The sequence below is a fragment of the Gopherus evgoodei genome, chromosome 20 (genome assembly GCF_007399415.2).
Source record: "Gopherus evgoodei ecotype Sinaloan lineage chromosome 20, rGopEvg1_v1.p, whole genome shotgun sequence".
In the NCBI taxonomy this organism is placed as follows: Eukaryota; Metazoa; Chordata; order Testudines; family Testudinidae; genus Gopherus; species Gopherus evgoodei.
In genome coordinates this window covers 10,722,850-10,749,449 of record NC_044341.1, presented here as the reverse complement: position 1 = coordinate 10,749,449, position 26,600 = coordinate 10,722,850, and the positions used below count along the sequence as shown (strand labels likewise).

General features: G+C 60.9%; 1 protein-coding gene across 5 annotated transcripts; it reads left to right on the top strand.

Moving 5' to 3' along the window:
• Nucleotides 1-371: 371 nt before the first annotated feature.
• MAP3K6 (mitogen-activated protein kinase kinase kinase 6) lies at nucleotides 372-26,523 on the top strand. 5 transcript variants are annotated; one of them, XM_030538765.1, is made up of 29 exons: nucleotides 373-734; nucleotides 4,066-4,205; nucleotides 6,557-6,580; nucleotides 7,819-8,006; nucleotides 11,843-12,011; nucleotides 12,649-12,755; nucleotides 13,202-13,372; nucleotides 13,878-13,990; nucleotides 14,560-14,719; nucleotides 15,065-15,215; nucleotides 15,864-15,971; nucleotides 16,091-16,140; nucleotides 16,873-16,968; nucleotides 17,446-17,530; nucleotides 17,696-17,829; nucleotides 18,759-18,886; nucleotides 19,301-19,437; nucleotides 19,914-20,019; nucleotides 20,283-20,440; nucleotides 20,789-20,993; nucleotides 21,174-21,321; nucleotides 22,488-22,656; nucleotides 22,983-23,168; nucleotides 23,479-23,584; nucleotides 24,146-24,398; nucleotides 24,741-24,850; nucleotides 25,143-25,243; nucleotides 25,533-25,609; nucleotides 26,004-26,523. In XM_030538765.1, the coding sequence occupies exons 1-29, from the start codon at nucleotides 440-442 to the stop codon at nucleotides 26,086-26,088; spliced, it is 3,960 nt and encodes a 1,319-aa protein (XP_030394625.1). In that variant the 5' UTR covers nucleotides 373-439; the 3' UTR covers nucleotides 26,089-26,523. The 5 variants fall into 5 exon arrangements, with proteins under 5 accessions (XP_030394627.1, XP_030394626.1, XP_030394625.1 ...); XM_030538769.1 differs by having other exon boundaries at nucleotides 679-734; nucleotides 3,942-4,205; XM_030538768.1 differs by having other exon boundaries at nucleotides 683-734; nucleotides 3,899-4,205.
• The last annotated feature ends 77 nt before the right edge of the window (nucleotides 26,524-26,600 follow it).

The window sequence follows — 26,600 nt, the reverse complement described above, 5'->3', positions numbered from 1 at the left end:
ATGGGGCCAGCAACTCCACAGCTGGCGTCAATCCCCCCAGTGGAAGCAAGGCTCCTTTACAGCTTTCGACCCTGGCCATAAATCCCTCCAACAGCCTCCTGGAGGCCGCTTTGCAAGATGCAACCCATGGGGGGGGAGGCTCCCAGCTGGAAGACTCAGGCGGGCTGGGTAAGGGTGGGTTTCCTTTGCTGCTCCCTATCCTGGAGCGAAGACGCTGGTGCAATGGCCCGCGCCCAGTGGCTGCAGCGTTTGCACAGGAAGCAGCGGGCACACCCAGCTCCCGCTCCGACTCTCTGGGAAAGTTTTGGTGGGTGGGGCTCGGGGGCCCCACGTGGGCTGCAACTGACCCAAGTCGGGAACTGCCGCACTCCGGGCGGATACGGCCGTGCCCGGCGCTGTGCCCTGCTCGGGGGGCTCCCCCTCCCCACCAGCCCCGGGCATGGCCGGGGAGAGCCGGCGGGCGGAGCGCGCCGGGAGCTACTGGCAGGACCCGCTGGCCATGGCCATCGCCCCCGGCAAGCCGCTGGCCGGGCCCCAGGCCCGCCGGGGCAGCAGCTGCAGCCGGAGCCGGGCGCTGAGCGTGGTCTGCGTCCTCAACGAGGGCTCGGCCGAGTCCCTGCCCCTGCGCTGCCTGCGGGACGCCTGCCGGGAGGCGCGGGCGGAGCTGCAGACCGTCCCCTTCGGCACCCTGGCGCTGGGCGACCCCGGCCCCCTGGACCGCTTCTACAACGCCGGTGAGCTGAGCTGAGCTGCGCCCGGCCTCAGCCGGCGGGGCGGGATTTGGGGAGGGCGGAGGAGGCTGCAGCATTCATCAGCCCCCCGGATCTGGGGCGGGGGGAGTCACACTCCCCATTTCTGTTTGCAGCCCCCCCACCCCCAGCCTGGGAGCTGCAGCAGCCCCAGGGCTGTCAGTGAGGGAGGGGAGAGAGCAGGGCTGCTTCTGGGCGTGGCCGCGGCCAGATGTTGGCAGATGAGTCTTCTCCTTCCTCGAAATCATCCAGCCCCTGGAGCAAGCTGCAGTAAGGCTGTTACCAGCTGTGTGTGTTTGTTCACCACTGCCCTCTGCCAGGTGGAGTGGGAACTGCTCATCTGTGTGTCATAGGCCCCCTGTTATCTCTTGGAGCTCACATGGCAGGAGCCTGGCCTTCCGGAACACAGAGCTCAGAGCTCCATCCCAAGGGAAGTCCCTAGACAATGATAGATTCTGTGTAATATTTAGCACCTTCCATTTCTAACACCCATGAACAGCCTTGTGCAGGGGCGCTGGGACAGTTTTTATAGTGGGGGTGCTGAGAGCCATTGAACCTAACTATATATGATGGAAACGACTTCAAGCCAGGGGTTGCGGCAGTGGCCTGAGCACCCCTACTTCCAGCAGCTGTGATCTTGCATTATTAAAATGAAGTTTGTCTCTATTCTGTTACCCTCATTTAACAGGTGTTTGAATGTTTGCAGAGAGCCTGAGTGACTTGCCCAAGGAGAGATCAGTGAGCAAAGGTGTGTGAGCGGTGGGATTAGAACCCAGCTCACCTGATTCCCTGTGCTGTGCTCTAAGCACCAGACCATCCTGCCTGTTTCTTCCTCCTCATTGTCTTGTCTACTGTTTCCCTGCCGTCTTGGGGAAAGGATGGCAAACCTTCATTGCTTTATTACACAGATCCCTGCAGCTCCGGTTGTTCTCTGCTCAATTAGCATTGTGGGATGGTGCTGCCTGGAAGCAGACAATAAAATATCCCTTCCAAACTCACAGTCCAGGAGAGCGTGAGTGTGTGTGTGAATTTAGTATTAGGGTGACCAGATGTCCTGATTTTATAGGGACAGTCCCGATTTTGGGTCTTTTTCTTATATAGGCTCCTATTAATCTCCACCCCCATCCCAATTTCTCACACTTGCTGTCTGGTCACCCTATTTAGTGGTGATGAAAGTTACCAGGAGAGATGCAACATAAACCCTGGCAGTGCCAACTACCGCAATCCTGACCAGGCAGGGGATGTCAGAGGGCTTCCAGTCTCAATGGAGAGAGCCCCTCAGATCTGCACAGGTCCATAGACCCCGTGTGCGGATCAGATGCGGATACCAGATTTTGTATCCACGCAGGGCTCTATCAAGGGACTGATCATTCTCTGGCCACTCTGCTGTGGCTACTGGGTGTGCTACCTTCTCTGGACTGTGGGTTTTGCTCTGGCGTTTATTTTCACATGTCGGAGAAGCTGCTGGAACATCTCCCTTCACTGGCTGTTTTTCTAAAGGAGATTTTCTGGATCGACCAGGAGCCAGTTCAGGGAAGTTCTCTGGCCTGTTATGTGGGTGGCCAGATTGGGTGATCACAGTGTTCCCTTCTGGCTTTATAGTCGATGAATGTCTTTTAAATCTGCTCTGGGGGGAGGCAGTTTTATTCCACCCTGCTAGACTCCTCACCGCAGGGGTGGCGAGCTCTGTGCATGCCCTTCCAGGACAAATCAGACTGGAGAGCCTGGCCCTTTAAGAAGGGCTCCGGGGTCAGAAGCTACTGGAGCAGAAGGATGTCAAATGATGTGGAAATAACTTGTGTGGTGTGGTCACTGACTTCCTGTCGGTCTGAGGTTTCCTCACACGACATCTGTGATGCTCCCAATTCCTCTGGAGCAGAGCAGGGATCACAGCCACCTGCATCCTGTGGCTGGGGGGAGGGTGGCTTGGATTTGTGCTTTTGGCATTGGGTTGGGGGGCTGGAGGAAAAGATTCCTCCCCTCCCCCTTGGAGAGGTTAGACCAGGGGATGTTCTCTGCTTAATGTGATTTATTCTGTCTGAATGGTCCCATCTCACCTTCAGCCTCTGTCGCCTCCATTCTGGCTTCAACACAGGCAGCCGGGCTCGGGGGAGGAAACGCTGTTTTATCGATAATGCCAGAAGGTTGGCGGGCAGCCTTGTGAGACAAAGAGATCCCAAGGTCAGAGTCTGGCTAACCCATGGGCAACGCTCCTGGCCAGCTGAACAAGTCGGTTGTTCTGGCATGTGCCCTCCGGTGCCATGCTGCTGGCCAGAGTCACTAACTGGAGCAGGCACAGGGACAGGGGACTCAGGAGTCCTGGTTCTGTTCCCGGCTCTGACCTTGGATAAACCGTACCAGGGCCTGACTTTTCAAGAACTGCTGAGCACTCATGACTCTGCTTGAAGTCAACGGGAAATGTGGGTCCTTGGCACCTCAGGAAATGGGGCCCTTAACCTCTCTCTGCCTCAGTTTCTCCTAGTGTTGCTATAATACAGCTGGACCTCAGCATGCAGGCAGGTTGCGAGGGTTGACGTGCTGCTGTTTTTCGTTACCCCTCTGATGGTGAAGTGCAAAATGGGTTGTTGCATGGTCACTGGGGGGTGCCTCACAGTATTGGTGATATTCGCCCCTGGTCTGTTCAAGCTGTGGGTCCGGGGCGGCGTCTGGCTTTTCCTGGTCCACCGAAATGGTCTGTAAAACCTGCCTGTGTGTATGTGTTGCAATGATTGGCCTGCCTGGCTACCCCAGGGGAGATGGGGCCGGACCTTTAAACAGCCTACGGCGGGTTCGGTCCCCTCTGTCAGCTGTCGCTTGGCTCCCCTGGAGGGAATGTGAGATGGATGGAGAGATGAAGCAGTGACACTGCTGCCTCCAGCAGTCCTTGGCTGGGGAAGCATCCTCTTAAAGGAAGGCCTGTTCCTTGCTGTGCTGAGTAATTGGGCTTGGTGGTTTATATGCAACAGCCAGGGCAGGCAATAGGATTTGCAGGGGATGGAGGAGAGTGGTGGGACTGCACTGAGCAGTCTCTGGCCAGGAGAGCTGGCGATCGGGCTGAGGGTGAGACCCAGCATCGGGGGTGAGGGACGTGCCTAGTCACCTGCCCTGTGGGCTGGTCCTGATCATGTCCCCTTTATCCTCCTCACCAGGACATTCCAACCCTGCAAAGTGAGTGTCCTTGCTATTCCCTAGGGCTCAGGGGAGGGGATTGAGGGAGATTCCCCAGCGCCCCAGACCTGTCAGCTGCACGTCAGCGCGTAAAAGGCCGTGAGCGATGTCGGCTGGTGTCCGATGGTCCCTTGTTCCTTGCCCGCAGATGTGGCCGTGGTGGAAGTGAGCAACTCGTTGTGCCAGCCCTCGCTCTTCTACCACCTCGGGGTGCGGGAGAGCTTCAGCATGACCAACAACGTCCTCTTGTGCTGCCACACCGACCTGCCGGACCTGCAGGCCCTCAAGGTGAGTGGGGGCGGTGCCCCTCTGTCCCGCAAGCCGCGTCCGAGCTCTTAGCCACCGCATGTACGAGAAATGGCCACGTTGGCCAGGAAATGTCTCTGGTTACGTGTGGGAGATGGAAGTGTTAGGAAGGTAAAATCAGGTGGTTAGAGCAGTGGACTGGGGCCAGGATGCCTGGGTTTGGCCTCTGCTTGGCCCCATTATGTCGCCGCTCTGTGCCTCAGTTTCCCCATTTGTAAGTCCGGAATGGCAATACTTCCCTCCCTCAGAGGGCCGAGGTCTTGAGATAGGAAGTGCCAGATGAATGCAGCTCCCCATGTCCTTTGCAAAAGCTGCGTGCGCTACTTTGATTGTGGGCGCTCCGCTGAGCCTTCAGCACTCGCCAGCAACTTGGAATCATGCTCAGCTGTGAGCTGTCGGGGTAGCAGAACAGGAGGAGGCTGCAAACACCTTGCAACGTGGCGTGATCCCTCTTCATCATCTGTCTCCTGTGACAAGGAAACGCCTGGGCCTGGAATGTGGCACGAGGAAACTGGCAAGAGCAAACTCAGCTGTTCCAAACACTGGACGTTTTGAACTTGCTGCTTATTGCTTGTATTACAGTAACACCTGGAAGCTCTAACTGAGGTCGAGCCCCATTGTGCAGGAGCACAGGATGCAGTCCCTGCCCCACTGAGCTGACAGTCCAAGCGGACCACACCCAGGGTGGTGGAGAGAGAGGATTTTCCTTTTTTTTTTGTATAGGAGGGGAACTGAGGCCTACAGAGACAAAGTGACTTGCCCAAGGTTCACCTGGGGCGGCAGTAGCAGAGCTGGGAACTGATTGCAGATCTCCCGAGGCCCAGTTCGGTGCCTTAGCCCCAATCCCATCCTTCCTGCCCTGGGTTGAAACGATGCCTGTGCCAAAAGCACAGTTTTGAACCAGAACTGAACAGCTAATCTAAATGGCAGCAAAACGAGTGGGATTTTGAACAAAGATTACTTGGCTATTGGGGGGCTAAGCATTTTGTTTCTGGTCATTGGTCAGGCGCTTAGGAAATCTTACTGGCTCTGAATGCATCTGTTCTGGGCCATCCTGGTGCATCTAGCCCTAGTGGGCTGTTGGGAATCTTAAAATCCCCGTCTTTCCGATTAGCCGTATGCTTCTTTCTCTCGCTTTGTTTCCAGCATGGAAACTGCTGCTGCAGTCTCAGGAACCATTAGACAGGAGCGCTTTCTGCGGCTCCAAGCCCTGAAGGCTTTCCCTGGGATACAGCCCCCGTCTCTAACCCTGGCAGTGGGAGAGAGCTGCTGCAGCAGTCGGGAGTGCAAGACAGCAATCGGCATGATGTGATTTTTAGAGTCTCTGGACTATGGGGACCTCTCGGAGATAGTCATGAATCCTCTGTCCTTCTCGGAATAAACCCTTAACAGCTGGGGAGGGACAGGACAAGCCGCCTCTGCTTCAAATCAGACGCATATGTTCAGAGAGTCTCTGTGTCACTTTCACCCTATCACCTTTCAGTTCCTCGGCCCGGTGCTGGCAACCAGCCCTGCTACTTTGGGGAAAAATTGGACCTGAAATGTCAGCTCAGCAAAGCCTTTTGGCCCTGGTCCAGGATCCAAAGCCCACTGAAGTGGATGGAAAGACCCCTCCCCCCCCCAACTCCAATGAACTTCGGGTCGGATCCCAAATATAGTAACTGCTTCGGACTCTTCAACCTCTAGATAGATGCCTTGGTGCTTTTAGGAAAAAATGCCCCTGTACCTATGATTCCTGAGTCCCACATGTTCCCATGACCTCCCCTCCATAGGCAGTACCCAAGCACTGTCTTTAGGGTGCACTTCTGACCCACGCAGGGATTAAAGGGCACTCCAGTGCTGGGCCCCGGGGGGCGGGGAGGGAGCGTACAGCAAACGGATGATCTGCTGCTTGGCTGTAAAATGCAGACTGCCTCCTTTCCAGGCCCTCCCCCCAGTCAGCCTGAGCCAGCAAAATGTTAAAGGTGTTTTTCCCACTAATGAAATGATACCTACTAATGACCTATTCTGCAAACACCCTGTGCTTCCAAAGCTGCAGCTGCACTCGTACAGGGCAAAGGTTCAAACCCAGCCAGATCCCACCAGAAACAGATATGTTTTTCCATTCCCCCTGACCTCTGTTGCAGTTCGGAGGTTGGTGCAAGAGAACCGAGCCCGTCCCTCTAAAGGTCTACTTGTGTTGGAAGTGCTGGGCCCTAGTGAATTTCTCTGTCCCGGTGTGTCCTCCTGCTGCCCATCACCATGGTGTCTCACCGCCTACCATGTAAAATAGATTCCCAAAATGGCTTGTTTCAGTTGATGGAGAGCTAAATATCCACCCTCTTTCTCTCTAGGAGGATATCTGCCAGAAGAACTCAGTAAGTGTAATTTACTTTCTGTGAATCCATGTTGTTGTTTTTTTTTACCTTGTCTGTTTATGCTCATTTCTTCTCCCACACATACCCCCCCTCAATCCTCGCCTCTAGCCGCCTCCCTGTTATTCCAGTTCTGGGTTTCAGCCCTGGCCTGCCGAACCCCCTGTTGTTCCAGTCCTGGCATTTTGGAAACAGCTCTGTCGATGCGGCTTAGTGCTGGTTCACGTGCTGCCCTTCTCCGCTCCCCCCCCCCCCGCTGTTCCACATGAGCAGAAACGGGCTGGGAAGGATAGAGAGCCCCCTGCGCCCCAGACTCAGTAGCAGGGAGCTGATCACATGGGACATGCCCAGCTGAATCTTACAGCAGTTTCCTGCTTTCTGCACCTGGTTTGCTGTCAGGCAGAGATGGCGGGGGGAAGGGGGGGGGGCTAATGATAGCTGAAGCCCCCAAACATGTTTCTGCCTGTGACCTAAAGCCCAGGTTCAGCTGCTCCTCGGTCTCCCCAGCCCGATGATTGCCCCCCCTGGAAGACACAGGCTTAGCTTGGGAAACCAAGGCTGCAGCTTTCTGGCTGCGCGAGGTGGACTCAGGCTCTGGCTGGGGTGTGGACACCTTCGTTCACTACCACCTGCCTCTGCTTGGATGCCCAAACTCCCCTTGGCCTGAGAGCTACGGATTACCCACTCCTGCCCCTGGGCCTGGCAATACCCTGGCCCCAAGGAACCTGTTTGGTGAGGGCCTGAGGTAGGAAGCTTTTCACGTCTCTCGCCTGCTCAGGGAAGTGGTTTCAACAACTAATGAGCAGCCTTACTGCTTTTCAATGGGGTGTTAACTCTGGAGCTTACTAATGGCTATTTAAATGCCAAGGTTGTTTAAGTCTCTCACTGCTGATTGGAGAATGCAGCAAAGGAGGGGGACAGATTGTATTAAAAAGGCCTGTGCGGGCTGTATGATACGTGACGTATTTCGGCCACCCGAGCGGGCGGGGTTTGGCCAGAGCTTGGGGAGAGTTCCCCTCCTCTTCCTTTCCCTGCTGTCTGGAGGACGTTACATGAAACGAGTAGGTGGGTCTCAGCACAGCAGCATCTCTGTCACCACCACCACTGCCTATAAGGGGACCCCGTGGTCTCCCTCACTGGCCGTCTGTGCTGAGAGCCCTCGGAAAGAATGGGCTGATGAGGGGGGATGTAGGGGAGAAGCCCAGTCCCCTGACTCCTGGCGGCCCGTCTCTTCCTGCCAGGACTGCAGCGGCACTTACACCTTCATCCCCTACGTGGTGACGGCCCAGAACAAAGTCCTTTGCTGCGACGCCAGCACCATGAAGTGCCTGACTGAGTTCTTCCAGCCCAGCTTCAACATGGAAGCCTTCTTCACCCCCCTGGTGGGGCGGCTCGCCAAGCTGCTGGAGGCTACCCCCACCAACTCCTGGTACCGCACTGCCCGGCCGAGCGCACTCGGGGGAGGGGGATGAGGGGAAAGGGGTGGGGGTTTCAGTAAGGGCAGGGGGATTGAGTGGCAGTGCCCCCTGATCAGTGAGCTTGAGAGGACAGGCCCTTACCTCCCACCACCACTGGGGGGAGCCTTCCCTGGTCCCAGCTGGGGCTGGCACCTAGAGGCAGGGACATAAATGCAGCGCTGGGGGGTTAGAACTGGAGGGGGTGTGGAATGGCACCACCCAGCTCCGAGCATGGGGGCCCAAAGCAGATGGAAGGCAAGGGAAAGACTCCTATTAACTTTTGCAGCCTTTGGCTCAGACCAGAGGTGGGCAAACTACGGCCCATTGGCCACATCCAGTCTGCAGGACCGTCCTTCCTGGCCCCTGAGCTCCCTTTCGGGGAGGCTAGCCCCTGACCCCTCCCCTGCTGTCCCCCCTCCCCCGCAGCCTCAGCGCCCCACACCCCCAGGGCTCTGGCCCGCTGCTCCTGCCAAGCAGTGTGGCTGGCTCCAGCATGGTAAGGTGGTGGAGAGCGGGGGATCCCAAGGGGGCGGTTAGGGGACAAGGAGCAGGGGGGGTTGGATGGGTCAAGAGTTCTGAGGGGGGCAGTCGGGGCAGGAGGTAGAAGGCGGTGGGGCCAGGCTGTTTGGGGAGGCACAGCCTTTCCTACCCCGCCGTTCATACACCTTTGCAACCCCGATGTGGCCCTTGGGCCAAAAAGTTTGCCCACCCCCGGCTCAGACCCTGCTCCCCTGGGCAAGGATCTCCCGACGTCCATCGCTGGTTTTGCTTTTATTCTGGCTTGACCTGCCAGGGTAGCGCTGAGGTCAGCCTTGCACAAAGAGACAGGAAAACTGCCCAGCCTGGGCTCAGCCTACCCCTCCTCCAGGGACTGGACCGCTGCCTGCGTCTGTGTGCCACTCTCAGCACATCGCTGCCATGGAAGGGACTAATGACAGAATGCGACTCTCCCCGGACGAGTGGAATTGATGGCCAGGCCCATGGAGAGTCGCCGGCCGGCCCGGGGGGTGACAGGAATGCAGGGCAGGGGGATTAGTGCAGTACTGTGCCCCTACGTGGGTCATTGGCAGAACTGATTGAGCCTGTCACCACTGGGTCTTCAAGCAGCCGCCTCTTTCGCCTGCTCTGAGTGCCAGCTGTAGCTGCCTTGTCACCCGCTGTATGTGGCCCAGCCAGCACTGGGGGGGCTCGAGCGCTGCACTGACTAGGTTGGTTCCGGCCAGGGAAGCAGCTTCGGAGGTCCCAGGTTTGATTCTCGCAGCCGATGACCAGCCCAGGGCGCGGTGTTATGAGGGGTGGCCTGTACAAGGAGCTGGGCTGGGTGGATCTGCATCAGTGTGCTCTTGTTGCCAAGAAAGCTAATGGCATTTTGGGCTGTATAAGCAGGAGCATTGCCAGCAGATCAAGGGACGTGATCATTCCCCTCTATTCGACGTTGGTGAGGCCTCATCTGGAGTACTGGGTCCAGTTTTGGGCCCCACACTACAAGAAGGATGTGGAAAAATTGGAAAGAGTCCAGCGGAAGGCAACAAAAATGATTAGGGGCCTGGGGCACATGATTGGTGAGGAGAGGCTGAGGGAACTGGGATTGTTTAGCCTGCAGAAGAGAAGAATGGGGGGGGATTTGATAGTTGCTTTCAACTATCTGAAAGGGGATTCCAAAGAGGATGGATCTAGACTGTTCTCAGTGGTAGCAGATGACAAAACAAGGAGTAATGGTCTCAAGTTGCAGTGGGGGAGGTTTAGGTTGGATATCAGGAAACACTGTTTCACTAGGAGGGTGGTGAAGCACTGGGATGGGTTCCCTAGGGAGGTGGTGAAATCTTCTTCCTTAGAGGTTTTTAAGGTCAGGCTTGACAAAGCCCTGGCTGGGATGATTTAGTTGGGGTTGGTCCTGCTTTGAGCAGGGGGTTGGACTAGATACCTCCTGAGGTCCCTTCCAACCCTGATCTTCTATAAGCTTCCCCAGCCTGCGAAGTCCAAGGCCCTCCTCTCCCTCCATGAGAGCTGGGTTCTTTCAGCTCCCCAGCACTGTTCTCGGTGAACGATCCCATTGGTTCCAATGGGAGTAGTGGCAGAGTAAAAGGTTGCTCTCCAGAGCAATGTCCTGGCCACTAGACGTCACGGTGTTTCAATGCTTAGGCATTGCCTTGAGCTCTCTGCGCCTTGGAAAGGTGCTGGTTGGAGCAGGCACCGTTCAAGTTTCAGACATGACCACTCGAAGGAAATATGTATTCTGCAAACTAGGTTTTTCCCTGCACTCCTCAGCCCCCTGCCCGTATGGGAGTGGCGCAAGCTAGGGGCAAACCAGTGGGCTGCAGCCACTTTAAGCTGTTTAAAGGCATTTTCTCTCTCCTTTTTCTGTCCTCCATCCACACTGCAAAAATAGAGGTTGGCAAACCTTTCGAGACCGAGGCTCCCCGCAATTTCCCAAGCAGGTGGCAATCCTGTTTCCAGTTAAATAGCCTGAATTTCAGAGATTTGCTCCTGTAAATCTCACTCCCTTTACAGGGTGTCAAGATTTAAAGGCCAGTAAATCTAGTTTGCAGGAACAGGAAGGGCTGGTTCTGACAAGGGTCAGCGAGATTGATCTGGGCTCTAGCGCAGCTCCGCTGACTGCCCCAGTTGTGAGCCATGTATCACACTGTCTTCCTGCATCCCTTGTGGGGCGGAGGAAGACCTGTTTCTGGGGCTGGAGCTGCAGAACTGAACTGTGATGCAATGACTTGGCCATAGTGCAATTTCCTGCCTTTTGAGATGGGTCAGCCTCTGGAGATAGCAACAAGGGGCCCTTCTGCCTCCTGCTGTGGGATTCTCAGTCATGGCAATGCAGGCTGGGGGTGGGAAACGGGGCTGGGATGATGGGTGTAGTAGGAAAGGCCGAGGGCTGTGAGATGTCATGGGGGCGGGGGTTTGCTTCCAGGTAGGTGCAATCTGCCTTCCAGAGCCTGCAGGCTCTGCTAGCCCAGAGGCCTGCTGCCTGCTCCCTGAGATGTCTGCTGAGGCTGGAGGTGTGGAAGGCCCTCCCAAGGGAGCCAGCGCGGGGCTCTGGGGGATGATGATGGCTATGAGAGAGGGCCCAGGCTGGGGAACCTGGGGGTGGGGGGAACCCTGCAGTCACGGTTCGCTGTGAAGGCCTGGGGAGCCCCAGCGCTGGGCTGTGGGATCTGCAGCTGTTTGAGCACATGGGTCCCCACTGCCACTAGAGAGGGACTTGAAGGAAGTGAAACGGAGGGTGAGGGGAAGGGCTTTGTGTCACCCCTCCCCCAACTCCCCATCCCTCCCGGCTTGGCCCCACCCTAGTCTGAGGTCCCCTTTATGACCCCTTTTAGGCACTCCCAGGGCTGGGCCACTTCCCTGCCCCAGGACTGCACCAGGCAATGGGGCTTCCACCCTTTTCCAACTCCACCTTCCAGGAGATTTCACTGCCAGGGGGAGATCTTCCTAGTCTATGTTCTCCACAGTCCAGCTCAGCTCCATCTGCTGCTCCTTCCACCCCCTGATGTGCCCTTCCTCTTGATGAGAGGTAGCGCCCTTCAGATATGTGGTCTCCCTTGTCCTCTATCTTGGCGGAGGGGCTGAGGGTTGAGTGGGCCATGGGAGCTCGCCTCTCATGTGGGATAGGTGAGACCTTGTCCTGCAGATAACCAGAGCCCTCAGAACCCAGGGCTGTCAAGCCGGCCCCTTCCCCTACCACTGAGTGCCCCCAGGGGAGACTGGGTAATTGTCCAGGACAAAGGCTCCCTCTCCATCAGGCCTATGATCCAGGAGTGGGCTGCACTCAGCTCTAAGCATGGTGGTTTTCCAGCGGCTATTTCCGGGAGACAATCCGCCGGGACATCCGCAAGGCCCGGGAGATGTACAGCGGGGAGCAGCTGAGCCGGGAGCTGGCCAACATCCAGCAGCGCCTGGACAGCGTGGAGCTCCTTAGCTTGGACATCGTCATGAACCTTCTCCTGTCCTATCGGGATGTGCAGGTGAGCCGCCCCCGGCCTGCGCCAGTAGGGCAGGTGGGACGATGGGGGAGGTGGGCGGTGGCTGGGTCCTCGAAAGGAGGCGTGGCCTTGGGAGCACCAGCCCAAGCTCACCGGAGATGGCTGCAGAGGTGGGGTCGGTGCCTGGGATGCCATGGAGTAGGCCCTGGCTTGTGGCTTTCACAGGAGGCTGCTGGCCCTGGGTCACAGACACGAGCATGCACAGCGCGGACACATGGCTCTCCAAGGGGGAGCTGGTGGGGATCACCAGGGTCTCTGGATGCAGAACCCCCATCCTTGGCCAGCAGAACCGGAGCGTGTGGCAGGTGTGTCGCTGCAGCCGGCTGCCCAGCAGGCCTGGCTGTCACTGGGGGTGGGTGGCCATGCTGGAAGAAAGGTCTCCCGCAGGACACAGGGCTTCTGCAGGCTTCTATGCCACCCTGGCACAAAGGCCGTTTCCTCGAGTGCACCACAACCTCCGGGTGCGTGGCGCAGAAGGAGCTGCGATCCTGAGTGGCGTGGTTTGCCCGTCCCACTGCCGAGCCCCCTGTGCTGCGTCAGGCCCAGCCTGTCCCCCCCGGAACCTCCCACAGAATGCGGATGGCAGCCTGCTCTGCCTGACCCCCGGCTTCCTTGGCAGGACTACGACGCCATCATCAGGCTGGTGGAGATGCTGCAGGCCCTGCCCACCTGCGATGTGGCCGAGCAGCACAACATCCGCTTCCACTACACCTTTGCCCTCGAAAGGTGAGATGCTTCCTTGGGCAGGCGCAGGGCCCGTTCCCAGTCCCCCGGGGTGCCGAGCGCCCTCTGGTGCCAGTGGAGCCGGTGGGCACCTGTCGCACTGGGCCGGGTGCTTGGCAGGGGAAGGGCGGGGTGTCCTATGTGTGGATGCTGCCAGGATTGAAGCCTGAAATCCTCTCTCCGCTGGGCAGCATCTGAACAAGCTTCCACCAGGCTGCCCCTGCCCTGTCAGGATAGGAGGGGAGGTCAGTCGCCAGGGTCCATTCAGCCCTCGGCCTCGGCAGCAACAGAGCACAAAGGGGGCGTTCTATCCTGCTGTGCTGAGAGCCATTGGCCCAGGGAGCGGAGCTTGGCCCCCAGCTCTCTCTCTGATGCGCCTCTTTGGGGCGTTTGCTCGTTGTGCCTGGCAGTGCATGCGGCGCAGCTGAGCACGCATGTTATCTGGGCAGGCGGAACCAGCCCGGGGACCGGGAGAAGGCCCTCTCTGTGCTCCTGCCGGTGGTGGAGAGGCCAGAAGGGGCGGCGCCTGACCTGTACTGCATGTGCGGCCGCATTTACAAGGACATGTTCATTGGCTCCGGCTTCACAGACACGGAGAAAAGGGACCAGGCCTATTACTGGTGAGAGCTGGGGTGGGGGGCTCTCCGGCGGGGATGGGGTGGGAGGTCCGTGCCGAGGAGACTGGAGTGGGCTCCTTGGGCCCGTGGGGTTTTGAGCACAGACGCGGAGCACGTGCACTTGGCTGGGTGTGCAAAGGACTGAGTGTGCAGCCACTCCTGAGCGTGTGCAAGGGTCTGTGGGCTTTGCTGGCTTCTGCAAGCCTGGGGTCCCAGGTTCAGTTCCTGGCAGGGACAATGTAGAGGCAGATAAGCTGAGTTTATGGAATCTTCCAGATGAGACTTTGCAACTTATCTGGAGCAAGTGGATATCGGAGACACCCCCCTCTTGGCACCTTGAGAGTCCTAGGTCCCCTGGCACTGGGATTAAAGCCCCTTCCCTGCACTGCCATGTATCGGTTGTTTGGTGCCCACCACCCCAGAGGTGGCTGCATTTCAGTGGTGCTGCCTGAGATCCAGCCGGGTGACTGTTTTGTCACTGGCATCTCTGCATGTTTGAATTCCCCAGGTACAGCAAAGCCTTTGACACGGAGCCGAGCCTCCACTCTGGGATTAACTCTGCCGTCCTGCTCATAGCAGCTGGGCACCAGTTCGAAACCTCCGTGCGGCTCCGGCAAATAGGTGAGTGGCTCTTCCCCTCCCCATGTCGTCCGTGGGTAAAGCACCATGGGCCTCCAGGGATTATAACTGTCTCTCCCGTAGTCCTGGCACGCCCTGGACGATGGCCCAAGGAAGGGTTGAGGGGTGTGTGGAGTTTATGGGTTTGTCTCTTTTGCACTCTGTGGCCAGATGAGTCACTGAGGGGGTCCCTTGGAATTCAGGTGGGCCCTGTCCGTCCTGGCTTCTCTCCCATGTCCTATGCAGGTCAAGTGGCAAGGGAAGGGGAAACTTTATCTGCTAGAGATGGGGAGACGTTCTTTGGTTTGGGCTGGGAGGGGGAGCGAGAGCAGGGGGTACAGGTGGGGGTGGTGAGCCATGGGGGTGAGGGAGAGAGCGTGGAGTGGGGCTATGACTGGGCGGGGCTGGGCCAAAGGGGCTGACGTGGGAGCGGGGGAAATGGGGGGGTGAGCTGAGGGGATGGGGCAAGGTGGAATGGGGCAGGGCGGTGGCCGGGTGGGCCTGCCCTGCCCGGGCGTGTCTCCGCCCTGCCCTCAGCGGTGAAGAGGAACCTTCTCGCTCCCCTACCACAGGCGTCAAGCTGAGCTGCCTGCTGAGCAATAAGGGCAGTGTGGAGAAGATGCAGCATTACTGGGACGTGGGCTTCTACCTGGGCTCCTGGATACTGGCCAACGACCTCAGCAAAGTCATCCGGGCCTCTGAGAAACTCTACAAGCTCAATGCTCCTGTCTGGTAGGTGGCAGAAATGCCAGCCCCCCTCAGAGCCCATCAGGGCCCCCCAAACAGCAGCACCCTGCCTGTGCCTTCAGTAGGGGAGCTCTGCAAGGGGAGGGCTGAGCGGCGTTTGACTCTCCAGGCTGGGTTCAGCTTGGCCAGCTTCTGGAGTAAGAGTCTTCTCTAGGGGCCCCATGTGTGGGAGGTTTCACGTGGGCCTTTGGGCTTTCCCAGTGACCCGTGGGAGAACTTGTCCATCCTGGGCCCATGGAGGACGGCACGGGAGGCCTGTCAGCACCCAGAAGCTGATTCCGCGGTGGGGTGTCCCTCCCTTCCATCTCACTGCCCTGGCTGTTCCTGCAGGTACCTGGCCTCCGTCATGGAGACCTTCCTCTTGTACAAACACTTCAAGACCTGCCCGGAGATCAAGATGCCCAAGCAGGAGCAGGCTGACTTCTGGATGGACTTCCTGCTGGCGTCCTGCCAGCCCTTCGTCTCCACGGAGTGCTGCCCGGTGAGGAGCCCGCTGGTGCTCGGCGCGGCTGGCTCTGTTCGGCGAGTCGGCTCCGTGCGTTGAGTCCCGTCGTGCCGCTAGAGCTGCCTCCGGCCTGGCACCTGCCAACAATAAGGGAGGGTGAGGGCAGAGTTAGCCCAGGTGATCGGTGTCCAAGTCGGCGTATGGGATGGGAGGGGTTTGTGGGTGGGTGGGGGAGGGGACTAGGGGCCACACCCAAGGAAAAGCCTGGCCAGATGTGTGGTGAAAACAGACCCGGCGGCTACCTTTGCCCTGTTGCCCTGGTAACAAATCAGACAGGTGTGCAGGAGCAGGGGGTGACGGTGGCCAGCTGGCTTGTGGGTTTCAGTCACCAGTGCTGCTGTGTGGGGGTCTGGAGCAGGCTCCTGGCAGCAGGGGGAGAGCAGAGCCTGGAGCTGGCCCTTTGCAGGTTAAAATGTGTCCCTGTTGCGGGGTGTATCAGAGAGGGACACTGGGGGCTCCAGGAGAGGAAGCAGGATCCTTGAGTGAAAGGAGAAAAACATCAGCATTGATTGGGGTCCTCACCCCCAGCCCCGTCATAAGGTCCCCTTCCTCCAGCCCCCTGAGGATGCAGTGGAAGGGGGCAAAGACCCCCCACACCAGCCTCTCTCTCTGCCTCCCTTCCAGGTGCTGATTCTGGAGCTGACCAAAATCCTGCAGCCAGCCCAGCTGACGGTGCGCAATTGCGAGGCTGAAAAGTCGATGACACTGTGCCACATCTGCCCCACGGAGGAGGTAGGGCGGCTCGGAGCCCAGGGAGTGAGAACACCCCTTTGCCACCCCCGAAGGTGATGACTTTCTGGGCTCCTGTTGTTCACACTGCGTGTTTTTTTGGGGGTTTATTTTCCCCCTAGAGAGGGATCTCCAGCTGGACCTTTCTGGCTTCCTCCATCCGTGGAATCAGGTGAGGAGTTTAACTCTTTGGTTGCCCCTTGGGGTAACCTGTCCGTCAGCCTAGGCGCTCCCTGGTTAGCCTGCGTCCACCCGGAAATCCTCTCCTCCCCCAGCACCCTCCTTGCACTGTGGAAGTGACCATCTTGGTTCCCATGCCCGGGGCTAGTTGGGAGCATGGGGGGTCCCATAGTAGGTTTTGGCTTCCCCAGCTGCGTATGGCACAAGGAGCCAGAGAGGGACCTGCCCGTAGGCAGGAGGTGGGCAGCTGGGGAGGTCCTGTGCTGCCTGGCAGAGCAGATTCCAAGGGCCGTGGCACAGCAGGTTCGTTCAGTGACCAGCCCCCCAGCTTTCTCTGAGAGGCTCCCCAGCCCTGCAGGGGTGGAGTGCGGGGCACGGAGCATGGCTGGCCCTGAACGCTCTGTGTGTGTTGCCACAAGGGGACTGGCGTGGCAGGGAGGAGGCTTCCCCAGTAGGCGGAGGAGCCTTGTTAGCTGGAGTGCCAGCCCCAGAGCTCTGGATGTGCTCGCACCCCTCCCCAACCCACCCCCAGGGCCTGCAGCCCCATGGCTCCTGCTGCTGGTGCTGCCGGCCTGGTGAGGGGGCCTGTGCCAAGCTGCAGGAGCCGAGCAGCCCATGAGCACACTGGAGCCGGCGGGGGGGTGTCTGGGGTGAGGCTTGGGTGGGAGCAGGCCCCCTGCCACGCTCACTGTGGGGTGTGGTGCTGGCCTCTCTCTCTGTCCAGCATCTCCAAGTGTGACGAGCGCTGCTGCTTCCTGTATGTGCTGCACACGGTCGAGGACTTCCAGCTGTACTTCCCCACCCAGCACCACTGCCAATGGTGAGTGGGGTGGGGGGAGGGGGAGGGGCAGGGACCCCCAACGCTGCTGCTGCTGGTGGTCGGGGGTCCTGTTGATGGGGCAGGGTGGGGAGGCAGCAGGACCCCCTAGCGCCATGGCACTGGTGAGTTGTGGGGAGGGGATAAAGGATCTGTCCCCTGACCCAGAGCCCCTGCTGGGGCTGGGGGAGCAGCTGCTCTGGGCTGTGTTTGAGGGGTGGAGGGCCAGGCAGGGGAGGGAGCCGGAAGAGACATCTGTGGGGCTGCCCTAGGCCCTGCCCCACACATGGCATTGTTGCGTCTGCCCAAGGGTCCCATGAATCTGCCAGCCAGCAGGGTCGGAGCTCTGTCAGAGTGGGTCGCTGAGCCGGTGTGTGGTGATGGGGAGGTTCTCCAGGCCCATTGCCCAGCCTGGGAGCCCGTTGAAGGGGCTGGGCAGTGGGGCCACACCTAGGCACGCTCTCCCTTCTCTGCCGGCAGGTTCTGCAAGTTGATTCACTCCTTCGTGGCTGAGCTGGCGGTGGTGGGTGAGGAGGCAGGTGACAGCCTGGACGAGGACCTGGAGGTGAGTGCCAGGGGCGGGCGTGGTCTCGCACTTGGCGCAGGGGTCTCTGGTGGATGCTGGGGAGCAGCCCCAGAGCATGATGCAGCTTGCCGAGCTGCGGGTGCATGAGGGGCTTGGCAGGGCTAGCTAGCCCCAGGTGCTCTGACCCTGCTCTGGCCTGCGCAGTACGACTACGAATACACAGAGACGGGCGACAGGGTGATCCTGGGCAAGGGGACCTATGGGGTCGTCTACGCCGGGCGGGACCTCAGCAATCAGGTGCGCATCGCCATCAAGGAGATCCCGGAGCGGGATAGCAGGTAGGAGCCGTGGGAGGTAGGGGGTGGTTCTTCCTATGGACCCCTCTCATGTTTTGGGATTCAGACTAGTCAGAGGCTGGGTTGCCCTGAGTGCCCCATAGCTCCCAGCCAGCAGACGAGCATGCCCTGCGTGTCAGTGTGTAAAGTCCAATCAGGGTATTGAATCCAGAACGAGATCCCTGGGGGTCTTTTCTAGGCCAAGGACTTTGGCAGTGTCGCCTCCTCCGAGACCGGTGCTCCCATTGTGCAGAAAGGTGCCAGGGAGTCTCCATGCTGGTCTCTCCCCCCGCTGGCGCTTTCTGCGATGCACGCGGGTCTGCCCCTGCAGCCTTCTCTGTGCCAGCGCATGGCCAATTGCCTGTGATTGCAGCTGGATGGAGACATCGAGAAGCAGCCTGCTTCCCTACTCCCCAGCCGTGTCCGCTTCGAACACGTTTTAGTTCCGTGTTTCCTGCCTTTGGGGGGTTACCGTACATGCCCCATGCAAAAATATCAGAGATCAGGGTGTTACCAGTTTGCTGATGGCCCCTCACGCGACCCGCCCCCCGCCCCACATTCGGTACTGATCCGACATTAGTGAACTGTGGTATGACCGAAACTCCCTGCCCAATACCAATGACCCTCAGGCAGTGGGTCCTGCCCTCCCCTTCCACGCCTGCTGGGAAAGTCAGGGTACCAGCAGCATGGTGATCTGGGGCCCTGGAGGCGGGGGCATGGGAGGTAGATGAGTTTGACTTGGTGTGCAAGAGTCCCAGTGTGAGCACACTAGTCAGGGTGGATGGGCCCCTGCCTGGTCCTTGGCATGGTTCCCGCCCCGCTGGGAGGGGGTGGCCTTGCTGATCGTGGGGCACTGTGGCCCCATTGTCCAGCACCCTGGGAGCAGGCAGGCGTGGCCCTTGATCCTCACTGCCCCGTTTCCCACCATGCAGGTACTCGCAGCCCCTGCACGAGGAGATCGCCCTGCACAAGCGCCTGCGGCACCGGAACATTGTCCGGTACCTGGGCTCCATCAGCCAGGACGGCTTCATCAAGATCTTCATGGAGGAGGTGCCGGGAGGTAGGCGAGCAAGCGCCCGCCCCAGGCTGGTGATGCCGAGGAGAGAGGCGGCCAAACCTGGGGCCTCCTGCACAGAGCAGGGTGCCCCAGCCTGGGGACGTGCTGCCGTCCAGCTGGCCTGTCTGGGCTGTTGCAGATCCCACGTCCCAGGCCAGTTGCCTCCTGCCCTTGGTGGCCCTTGGCTCTAATGTGGCCTGGGTCTTCTCGGGGGTTCATAACGGCCTCGCATTGCTTCCCCGTAGCCCATTACGGCTCCTGCCCTACCCAGGATGCCCCAGTCTGGGCCAGCCCTGGGCCTGGGGTGTGACACTGGGGCTCGGCAAGGTGGGGCCGGGTGACCTCTGTGCTGGGGCGTGGGGGCTCGGGGTGGGCACACAGGCTCAGTGGGGTTCCCATCTCCTGCCCCGTCCCCAGGGAGCCTCTCGTCCCTCCTGCGCTCGAAGTGGGGGCCCCTGAAGGACAATGAGCCCACCATCGTGTTCTATACCAAGCAGATCCTGGAGGGTCTGCGCTACCTGCACGACAACCAGATCGTCCACCGGGACATCAAGGTAAGGGCATTGGCTGGTCCATGCGATTGCGGGGAGGGAGAAACAGCAGCCGACTAGGGACCACCCAGCTTACGGGGCTCGGGGCCTTCCCCGGACTCGAGGGGGATGTTGGGCTAATTCAGGGACTCCGCCACCCTCAAGGCTGCTAGCCGGGGACTGGGCTCTGTACTGAGTCCTAGGATGGTTTCCAACACCTCAGTGGGCTGCTCTGGGTCTCCGCAAAGCCACCGCTGTCCCAAGCAGGGCCCCGGCCTGCCCCCTGCGCTGGGAGTTCTAGGGCATCTGGTCTCGCCACCCCCTCCACCTCTCCTGGCCGCACAGATGGGGTGGATCCACCCTTGACTCCCAGAGCAGGACAGAGCGGGAGTGAGAGGCATTAGCGGATCTCAGGGGGGGCACACCCTGTCTCCCAGCACTCGCCCCGGGAGGATCTCCACAGCTGTGACCTGTTCTGATTGGGGGGCGGCGGTTGACAGGGAGACAACGTCCTTATCAACACCTACAGCGGGGTGCTGAAGATCTCTGACTTTGGGACCTCCAAGAGGCTGGCTGGGATGAGGCCCTGCGCCGAGACCTTCACAGGTGAGGGGCTCTGCTGCAAGCCTCCCGCATTGGGTTATGGCATGCTGGGCTGTGGGAAGGGGCCATTCGCCATCTCGTCCCCCCCCCCCCCGACGGGGGACACTGAAGCCCAGTGCCAGGCACAGGGGCATCCTCAGGACCTGGCAGGAGGGGAGGGAAGGGGTCCCTGACCCATTTGGGTTTGGGAGGGGCTCGCTGGCTGATCTGGGGCACTCCGTGGGGTTGGGGGCTGGCTTCCCTCAGTTGCTCTGGTCTCTTTCCAGGCACCCTGCAGTACATGGCCCCGGAGATCATCGACCAAGGCCCCCGAGGCTACGGGAAGCCGGCCGATATCTGGTCCCTGGGCTGCACCATCATCGAGATGGCCACAGGCAACCCCCCATTCTATGAGCTGGGCAGCCCACAGGCTGCCATGTTCAAGGTGAGGACACGGCTCGCTGGTACCGTCGGAGGAGGGGGACTGACCGGGCTCCTGGCAGGGGAGGGCTATGGCTTCCTCCACTACAAAAGGGGGAAGTGAGTCTCACTGCAACTCCCGGTGTCCCAGTCTGGCCACCATAAGCACTGACCGGCCCCCTCATTGGCCGCCTCAGCAGAGAGACCAAGGCCTGACTGGGCCATGGGCTAAGGCCCATTGGGTGATGTGGGGAAAACTGGTGCTGTGGGGTGGGGGGTGAGCCAAGGGGCAGTGCCCCTCTGGGCCCACTCCCTGCTGGGGGGGACGGGGGCCAGGGCTCTGTGATGGCCCCTCCCTCATCTCCCTCTCCAGGTGGGCATGTTCAAGATGCACCCCGAGGTGCCCGACTCCATGTCGGGGGCAGCCAAGGCCTTCATTCTCCGGTGCTTCGAGGTGGATCCGGATAAGCGGGCGCCTGCCGCAGCCCTGCTCCAGGAGCCCTTCCTGACCGCACCCAGCAGGAGGAAAGCCAGGAGCCAGGCTGTGCCAGCTGCAGAGGGAGGCGCACCAGGGGCGGGTGAGCTAGGAGGCAGGAGAAGGATATTGGGGATGGGGGGAGCCCTGGGTGCAGGGGGCAGGAGCAGGAGATGGGGGGAGCCCAGGGGAGCCCTGGGTGGGAGGGGGGCAGGACATGGTATCTTGCAGGTAGGCTGCGTTGCCGGGGGGAGCTGAAGTAACCAGTCCTGTCTCTCTGCAGCCAGCTCTCCTGCCCCTGCAGCAGAGGGGCCCAGCGAGGCCAGGAACCCCTCCTTGCCCTTCCAGGCCCCCAGACCAGCTACCAAGTCAGACAGCAGCTCGCCCGCCCATGTCTCCAGCGAGGTGGCCCAGAGACGCAGCTACCTGGGGTATGACTTCCCTTCTGGGGGGGGGGAAGGAGGGGCAGGCTTGGGAGGAGCCGGGGGGAGGGGCATAGGGCCACCCACTGCACCCAGCAACACATCTGGTCACCTCGCCTCCAGCCTGGTGGGTACATTCCCCATTAGCACCCCCTAGCCACACCCTGGATGTGGGGCAACCCCATGCCCAACCATTTATCCCTGGCAGGGTTTCCTGACCCCTCCCGCAGGGCGCACGGTCTCAGGGCGGTGGCTGTCAAAGGGGAGCCCCCTGCCTTAGGGGATCAAGCAGCCAGATGTGCCCAGGCGGCCCCCCAAGGCCTCCCCCAGCCCCTCCTACATGTAGGGCCAGACCAGACCGGTGGGGGGGCAGCAGGCTGGGTTTGTAGGGCAGGGATTGGGCGACACCTGGTGGTCATCAGCTGTCGCTGCAGCTGAGTTTTATGGGATTTCACCTCCAGCTCCAGCACCCGCTGGGCGGATGGGGCAGGCGAGTGGGGAACGCAGACTCTGCTCTCCAGAGCACCCTGCTCCCCGCAGCCCCGTGACGCAGGGGTATCTGACGAGCGGCTGCTCCATGGGCGTAGCAGGGCTTGTTCCTGGTGTTCCCAGAGCCCGCTTTACCAGCTGGCAGCCGGAAGCTGCTGCTGTAGCCGATGGCAGGGGCCTGGGGAGAGAGGTTGTTTGTAGGTCTTTTTGTCCTGTTATTCTTGGTCCAGGGAGATTCGGATCGAATGACAAACCCCACAGCTGTCCCCCATGATTCAGTGTCCCCCACACTGGTCTGGGTGTCCCTCAGGGTGCCCCTGAGTCTCCCTGTCCTACCAGCCCAAATGGCCTGCAGTGCTGAGGGGTGGCTCCCCCTGGAGCATATGAATTCCTGCTGTCCTCCAGAACAGCTTGGCTGCCCGGGACGGGTGTGTGGGGACTGACTGGGCTGCTTGTGTTTCCTCTCTTCCAACTCTCCCCTTTCAGTGCGAGCCACAGCACTCTGAGTGTCCAGAGGTGCATATCCCAGAGGGCTGGACAGGCAGCAGAGCTGGGTGCCCCAGGTGTCCTTCCCATCCCAGGCTCCACAGTGGGTCAGCTGCAGTCCTGGATCCGCTGTTTAGCACAGGGCTGCCCCCCTGCAGTGGCCAGGTTTCCCCCCTGCCCCACAACTGCTGTCTCCCCAGGACTGCTGAGGAGCCAGCTGGTGTGGATTGCAGCAGCTCCCCTGTCCCCGAGGAGAGCGGCGGCATGTTCCTGCTGAAGAAAGACAGCGAGCGCAGGGCCACCCTGCACCAGATCCTGACGGAGGAGCAGCCCAGCCTTGTGGCTGCCTTGGAGGAGGCCCAGAGCCAGGTCAGTGCCGGCCCCTCAAACACTCGGCAGCCAGGCCCAACCCCTCCCCTGCACAGGGCACGGCTCCGACCCCTCTGCAGCAGGTCAGGGGCTAAACTCCCTGCACCGGGCTGGGGGCTGCTCATTCAGCCTGGCTCCGGGGGGGGAGGGGGTCTGCAGTAGCTTTCTGTACGACTTCCCTCCACTCACTTACTCTGGCTTGGGGTGTGTCTGAGACCCTCCCTCTGCCAGCCCAGCCTTGCCCGGGTGCCCTTTAGAGGCTTCCCGGGCGTGGGAGCCCATCTGCTCTCGCGCCCCCGGGCTGAGCCTTTCCCTTCCCCATTCAGAGCTGGCACCGGGGGAGGCTGTCCTCAGAGCACATCGCCCAGCTGGTGTCCTGCCTCAGGAGCTACATCCGCTCCCCCAGCCACCGGCAGCTCAGCCAGGACCTGCTGGAGCTCCAGGCCCCGCTGCGGGCGGAGGGCCTGAGCCTTCACCACGTGCAGGTGCCACTCTTCTGCTTCCAGGACACGGTGAGTACTCGGCCCTTCCCAGGAGGCCTCTGGGCTGGGCCGGGCCTGGCCACTTCTTCCTCCCCCCGGCCCGGGACCTTTAAAACTCAATTGCCCCAAATACTGAGCACCCACTGCCTTTAACTCCTTCATTGCTGGCCTCTCCTGGGCAGTCCCAGGAGCATGGAGGGTGTGGCCAATGAACAAAGGGAGCGGGGCTTCTGTAATCCCAGGCCCTGTGGGGACCCCAGAGGGAGCGGGGGGGGTCAGCATGGCAAGGTCTCTGGCTGGCTCCAGTGCCGGCGCGGCTCATCCTCTCCCATCCCTGCAGGTGAAGCAGCTCCTACGGCAGCACCAGATCAAGCCGCACTGGATGTTCGCCCTGGATAACCTCATGGGCCAGGCCGTGCAGGCAGCTTTCACCATCCTCATGACAGGTGCGTTGGCGGGTGGGTGTGGGAAGCTGTTTGGTGGCCCTGGCTTCTGTTCCGTTTGGATCCAGCCCCACGGGGAATCAGGGCCTGGCCGGGCAGCAGCTGTCTCCCTAGCGGAGCGGCAGTGGGTTTGTGGCTGGGGTGGGGGTCCCATTGGAGTGTTTTGGGGTGCTGCTAAGGTAACTCTCTGTATTCGGACTGTACGAGGGAGCAGGAGCAGGAGCAGGATGCTCCCCCCTAGGGCCATGAGACCCAGCTCTCTCCACCCCATCAGCTGGCAGAACCCCTGGGCCCCTGCCTGCAGAGTTCTGTGCCCGAGGCCGCAGGGCATGGCCCTCCCTGGCTCCAGCAGGGAGATTTCCCACCAGGAAGCACGGGGCGCCTGCCTGGGCATAGAGCCCTGGGAGAACAGAGGCAGCCAGATGCTACTGCTCGTCCCACCCCTGCCCGATGCCCATGGAGCTGTGGGGCTGCACTGACCCCTAGGGCTCACTGCCCTCTGCCCATCAGCCCTACACCAGGCCAGCCACCTCCCTGCTCACTTTGTTTCTCCCACGCTTCCAGAACTCAGGGTGAAGCCGCAGCGCCTCCTGGGCAAAGCCCATGAAGGTGGCATCGAAGAGGAGGTAGAGGAAGATCCAGAGGTGCAGGGAGCACCTCCTCCACCGAGCCAGCCCAGCCTGGGGAGGGGCAGCATGGAGACCCCAAGTTCTGGTGTTGGCAGCAGCACCAGCACCGAGCTGGGCTTCCGTACTGCCCCGGCGGACTCCCTGCCACTCCTGGTGCAGCTCAGCCGCCTCCGCGCGGAGACGAGCAGGTAAGAGCGCCCGGCTGCTCTCCCACGTGGAGGGGAGCCTGGCCTTTAGCTGGCTGTTGGGTCCGGGAGGCGTGTTCTGTGCCAGCCTCTGCCCGCGGGAGGGGGCAGCGCCCCACAGCCACCCTCCTGGCCTGGGTCCACACACCAGGGCACTGCCACTCTCCCAGTCCAAGGGCATTAGGATCCACACTTGGGCTGGGCTCCAAGCTGTGGTTCTGACATGCCCAGGCTGAGCGAGGGGGGAGGGTATGCAGTAGCAATCACCCTCCCTACCCCCCCACCTCCCACCCAGCATGGCCCTCGGTTCCCAGCCCTCTGCCTTGTCCCCCCGGTGCGTGGCAGGCTGCTGGAAGCATGGCTGGAGAAGGAGCGGGAGTGGCAGAGGCAGCTGTGGAGGGCGCTTCAGGCCACGAAGCAGGAGGCCAGGGCTCTGCAGGGATTCAAGCCCTTAGGTGAGTGATGCCAGGACTCGCCGGAGCTGGGCGGGGGAGCTCTGTGGGGCTGCAGGGGTAGGGTGATGGGCATCGCAGGATGGAACACACCTTGGTCTCCCTCCAGCTGACACATCTGGGCAGGGCCTGGGTCTCCCTCTGAGCCCCACGTTGGGGCCCATGTCTCTGGGGCAGCAAGGGCCTGGCTTTGTCTCCCTCGGGCCACACATCTGGTGCCCAAAGACATGGGGGAGGCTGAGTTGCAGAGTCCTGCGGGAGGCTGACCCAGGTCCGAACCCTTCTGTCCGCACAGCCTTGGCCGCGCGCCGCCGGGGGCCCCAGCAGGGGGCGGTGGACGCCCTCCTCGTTGACTGGTTACAGAGCCACGGAGCAGATGAGCATGCGACCGAGATGGTACGTGGCCTGCACTGTGCGAGTCTGGCCGAAGGGCCAGCGGCTTGGGGACAGCCCTGGGCCCCCCTACGAGCCTGGCCTTAGCCCTGTTGGGAGAGGGAGAGGCAGGCTCCAGTGGGACACCTCCTCCCCCTTTCCCCCAGGCCCTGGTGGGGTGGGGGCCGGGTGCCTGGGCATCCCTCCCACACGCCTCCCTGTCCCCCTCCAGCACTCCAGCGGGGTGGCCCCATCCTAGCTCTGGCTGCTGCGCCCCTCGCTGACCAGCTCTGCTGCCCGCTTTCTCCCCCAGTTCCTGCAGCACGGCTTCACCCTGCCCGACCTGCTGACCTGCGCCACCCACGACGACCTGCTCTACACCGGCATCAGGTAGGGCGGGAGGAGGGGGAGCCAGGGCTGATGCCCCAGCCCTCTTCCCTGGAGGGGCACTGCGGGCTGGGCCAAGAGGCCACGCATAGGGCTTGTCCCTCCCAGCCCAGCCACAATAGCTGTGGGGTCCATGGGGTGATTTGCTTTGGTGAACCACGAATCCGTCCTAGGAGCCTGAGCAGACTCTGCCCTGGGAGCGTTTCACTGCAGCTCTGTCCCAGAAAGAGACTGCGCTGAGTGGGGCCTGAGGCCCACGGAGACCATCCCCTCTGCGTGGCCCCCGTCCCGTCCCCTGGGCGCCGGACAGAGGACGAGGCATTATTGAGGCTGTTTGCAGCCGGTTGTGAAGGGGGGGCAGGGGCGTGTCTCACTCATCTCCGTCTCTCCCTGCCAGAAGGGGGCTGGTGTGCAGGCTATGGAGAGCCATCCAGGAGCACCGGAAATCCCTCACCAAGCAGCTGCAGCGGGAAGCTGAGTGACAGACGGCATTGGCCTCGCCGTGCCATAAAAAGCACCCACGCTCAGCCAGAGCTGATCACCACGTTGCCGCCTTCACCCCCTCGAGCTGGCAGGTGCCTCCAACCATCACTCTGCTGCGTGCCATGGCCCAGAGCAGCCTCACGCCCACTGCTTTGCTTGACCCTGGGCCTGCGTCTCGTAGCGGGCGGGGCTGTGTGCTGAGGGACGGCTGCCGCCCTGCCCATTGCTCCCAGGTGCCCCCCCAGCGCTGGGTGGAGAAGGAGGTGCCCACGCTGCTGCCTTGGCAGGAGAGAGGAGGCTGCTGCTGCAGCAGGACAGGGGGGCTTTGCTGGTGAAACTAACAGGACTGCGGGGGCCTTAGCCTCCCCTCCACACACTGTGACTGTAACCTCCAGCAAGCTGGGAAGCGCCCAATAAACAGCCTCTCAGCTGTGCCTCCGGCTGCCTCCTCATTTGGGCAGAAGGGGGGGAGGGGGCAGCACCTGTCTGCAAAGGGAAAATGAAGCCAGGT

Bases quoted from the DNA above. Each gene is read 5' to 3' on its own strand.
- MAP3K6 (XM_030538765.1), top strand. From the start codon at position 440: ATGGCCGGGGAGAGCCGGCGGGCGGAGCGCGCCGGGAGCTACTGGCAG. The intron at 12,012-12,648 runs GTGAGCCGCCCC...CTTCCTTGGCAG, and splicing joins TGTCCTATCGGGATGTGCAG to GACTACGACGCCATCATCAG. The intron at 25,610-26,003 runs GTAGGGCGGGAG...TCTCCCTGCCAG, and splicing joins CTGCTCTACACCGGCATCAG to AAGGGGGCTGGTGTGCAGGC.